The sequence below is a fragment of the Triticum dicoccoides genome, chromosome 7A (genome assembly GCF_002162155.2).
Source record: "Triticum dicoccoides isolate Atlit2015 ecotype Zavitan chromosome 7A, WEW_v2.0, whole genome shotgun sequence".
NCBI lineage: Eukaryota > Viridiplantae > Streptophyta > Magnoliopsida > Poales > Poaceae > Triticum > Triticum dicoccoides.
Window position 1 is genome coordinate 485,846,345 of NC_041392.1, and position 3,228 is coordinate 485,849,572.

Here is a 3,228-nt window from a genome sequence, read left to right on the forward strand (position 1 = left end):
CTCTCTCTCTCTCTCTCTCTCTCTCTCTCTCCGCACGCCGTGTAGAATGCGGCCTGCACGTGGCCGCCGAGCATGTTTGTTGCTGACATCGTCGGTGTGCTTGTTGGTGGCGAGCGCCGGTGGCGGCGATCGAAGCAACACAGGGAGGTGGCGGCTCGACGGGGAGCTCGGGAGGAGCAAGGGAGATATCTGCTCTTGAGGGATCCATATTCAAATCCTGCAACATATCAGTTGTTGCAGTTGGGGAGATTGCAACAACTGCTCAGTTGCAAAACCTAGACTATGTAATAGGTTGCTCCCGAGCCATCTGTTCAAAATAAAATCTGACGGCCAAGGAGACGAGGGACGCACGCGTCGTCGTTATTGGTCGGGTGATGTGAGCGTTTCCCCTAAGAAAACATCTTCTTCTTTCCCCATGCTCCATTTTATCAACTGTGGAAAAAACACTTTCTTGAAAAGACTATGCGAAAGCATTGTAATTAAACTAGTTGTGCATGAAATTTTAACTTTTGATTTTCCGCAATTTCGCTTGTGAAATTTTAAATCAAGGTCATATGTAATATCTTTTTCTAGCAATGGTCATATGAAACATCAACGCCAGAAGAATCAATATACGGTTCGATGGTAAGAAATAAAGTTAGGGTTCATGCTTCTCGTCGGCGCCGACGTAGGTCCACCTTGTCTCCGGTGGCACTAGGGCCATGGAGGTGCGGTGGATCCTGACAAAGGCCGGCAGGAGGGCTCCATTTTTAGTCATTTTTCTCAATATTGTTAGGGTTTGTGTCCTACTCAGGAAGGCGAGATGACGGCGGCTCCCTGAAGATGGAATAAAGGTCTCCCCACCTAGCCCCCATTCCGGTAGTGCGTTCTTTGGTGGATTTGCTCGGATCTCGTCGTTGTTCGTCTACATTTGTGTTTTCGGTTTAGATCTCTTCGATGTACGTTATTCTTCATCGGCGGCGGTTGCTGTTCTAGGGTGCTGGTCCTATGGGGCCTTAGCACAACGACTTCCCGACTGTCTACAACAAGTTGTGTCTGACTCCGACGACGGAGGGGCGATGACGGCGGCGTGCCTTCGGCTCGCTTCAGTGCTTGTAGTCGTTGCTAGGTGATCTACGAATCTGAATGTAATTTTTATTTCTGGTGTTCATTGTACTGCAATGATTAAAGATTCTTGCAAAAAAAATGGTTTGATGGTTAGGAGTGTTGTACGCCTAGCACATCAGGATCAAAACTCTTAGTTTGACACCCTATGTATCTGTAAGGTGGAATACTTTGTCAACAAGAAATGATTTTCTCTTCGACAATAAGACATTTGCGGTAACTTTGTCGGTTTTAGAGTTTCGTGACTTTGATCTTGTGTGAGTGTGTGTGTCAGTCTTTGTTTTTTGGTCGAAATGTTAGTGTGCGCATAATAGAGTAGAGGAAAAAAGGAAATGCATAGGAAGGAGATGCGGTCACTGCCCTAGGACACAATCGATGACGGCGAAGCAAAAAAGACGACGAAAGTGCTCCCTTGTCTATGTTGTCTTCTTTGCAAAATTAGTTGTCACTTAAACAGATATACTTTCTACTAAAGGTCTTATAGTATTTTTTTACAGAAGTAGTATCTAACAATAATACTAGGTCTTAAATCTCAACTGCTTTCTTTGATCCATATTAATTATTGCTGATTTAGTATAATTGTGACAAAACTCTATGATCATTGCTTGGAAAAGAATCCACATTCATAAACTGAAACTACTCGCGTAAATTATTATTACCTTTAACCCTGATAAGTGTCACACATGTGACACGAATACATGACAACTTCGAACAATTTTCATGGCAAATTTAGTCACGCAAGGATGACAACTTATCAAGCATGACAACTTTTTTTCCAGATGGTAGGTTTCATTTTTTGGGGCTTTTTTTTCTATCTCGGATGGTAATTTTAGTTGGAAAAAAAACGTGAAGACGTATGTATCGTGTGCCATTTATCATTTGGAAAATTTTAACATTGGCAGATGAACCCGATAATCTGCGTGACAGAATTAGTGGCGGGAAGAAAGCTAGCGAACAGACGGGAAGGATAAGCAAGCAGTCCATGGCCACAGGCGTCCGAAGCCATCAGCACATCAGCCATGCAACAACCGCAGCTGCAGCCCCGCGTCCGCGCGCGCGCTTTCCTCCACGCCGCCGTCAAGCTCAACCCGAGGGGGAACCCGTTCCTCCTGCGCCGCCCCGCCGCGTCCGCCGGCGGCGCCGTCGCGGGCGTCCAGCTGACGGTGTCGGACTCGGAGCTGTCGTCCCGGGGCTTCGCCGTGCGGCGCACCGCGGAGGGCCTGGACGTGGCGGCGCTGAACGAGGTGTTCGCGCGCGTGGGGTTCCCTCGGCGGCAGGAGGAGCGGCTCCGGCGCGCGCTGGAGCACAGCGAGGTGGCGTGGCTGGCGTCGGAGGCGACGGGGCGCCCCGTGGCGTTCGCGCGCGCGGCCGGGGACGGGGTGTTCAACGCGGTGGTGTGGGACGTGGTGGTGGAGCCGTCGTGCCAGGGCCTCGGGCTCGGCCGCGCCGTCATGGAGCGCCTCGTGGCGGAGCTCCGGCGCAAGGGCGTCGGCAACATCGTGCTCTACGCCGAGCCCAGGGTGGTCGGGTTCTACCGCCCGCTGGGGTTCGCCATGGACCCCGACGGCATCCGGGGCATGGCGTACTACCGCAGCAAGCAAAACCAGAAGCAACAGTGATATTCTATACATTACTGCCATCACCATTCATGCATGATCCATGCATCTCTGCTGTGCATTTCTTTCTTTCTTTTTCGCTTGTTATGCCAGGTGATTGAGTATTTAACCAAAAACTACCACATTTCACGGAAACGTGTCGAAAAACTACCACTTTACAATTTTGTGCGAAAAACTACCACTTTTTCCCTAATCCGTGGCAAAAAACTACCAAGTCGCGAAATCGCTCGCTTCGCCCGCGCTAAGCACAAAACTGACCGCTTGGGCCCACAAACCAGGTGCCAGCGTGCCCCCTCGGCCCGTCCGGGTCGGCCGCCCCGGTGTCGAACAGGGCGCCGCCGCCGCGGGGGGCTCTGTTGCTGCCGCTGCCGTTGCCGGTGCTCTGGCGCCGGTCGGCCTTCCTCGGGATGCGGCCGCCGTAGGAGGTGCCGAGGAGGCCCCAGCCATCCTCGTCGGAGAGATGCCAGCCGAAGCGCTCGGCCATCTCCTGGAGGACGCGCCCGGCGCG

General features: G+C 51.7%; 1 protein-coding gene across 1 annotated transcript; it reads left to right on the forward strand.

Moving 5' to 3' along the window:
- Positions 1-2,111: 2,111 nt before the first annotated feature.
- LOC119331884 (serotonin N-acetyltransferase 2, chloroplastic-like) lies at positions 2,112-2,849 on the forward strand. Its single transcript, XM_037605061.1, has one exon. It carries the CDS (start codon positions 2,124-2,126, stop codon positions 2,721-2,723), a length of 600 nt encoding a protein of 199 aa, XP_037460958.1. The 5' UTR covers positions 2,112-2,123; the 3' UTR covers positions 2,724-2,849.
- Positions 2,850-3,228: the final 379 nt, after the last annotated feature.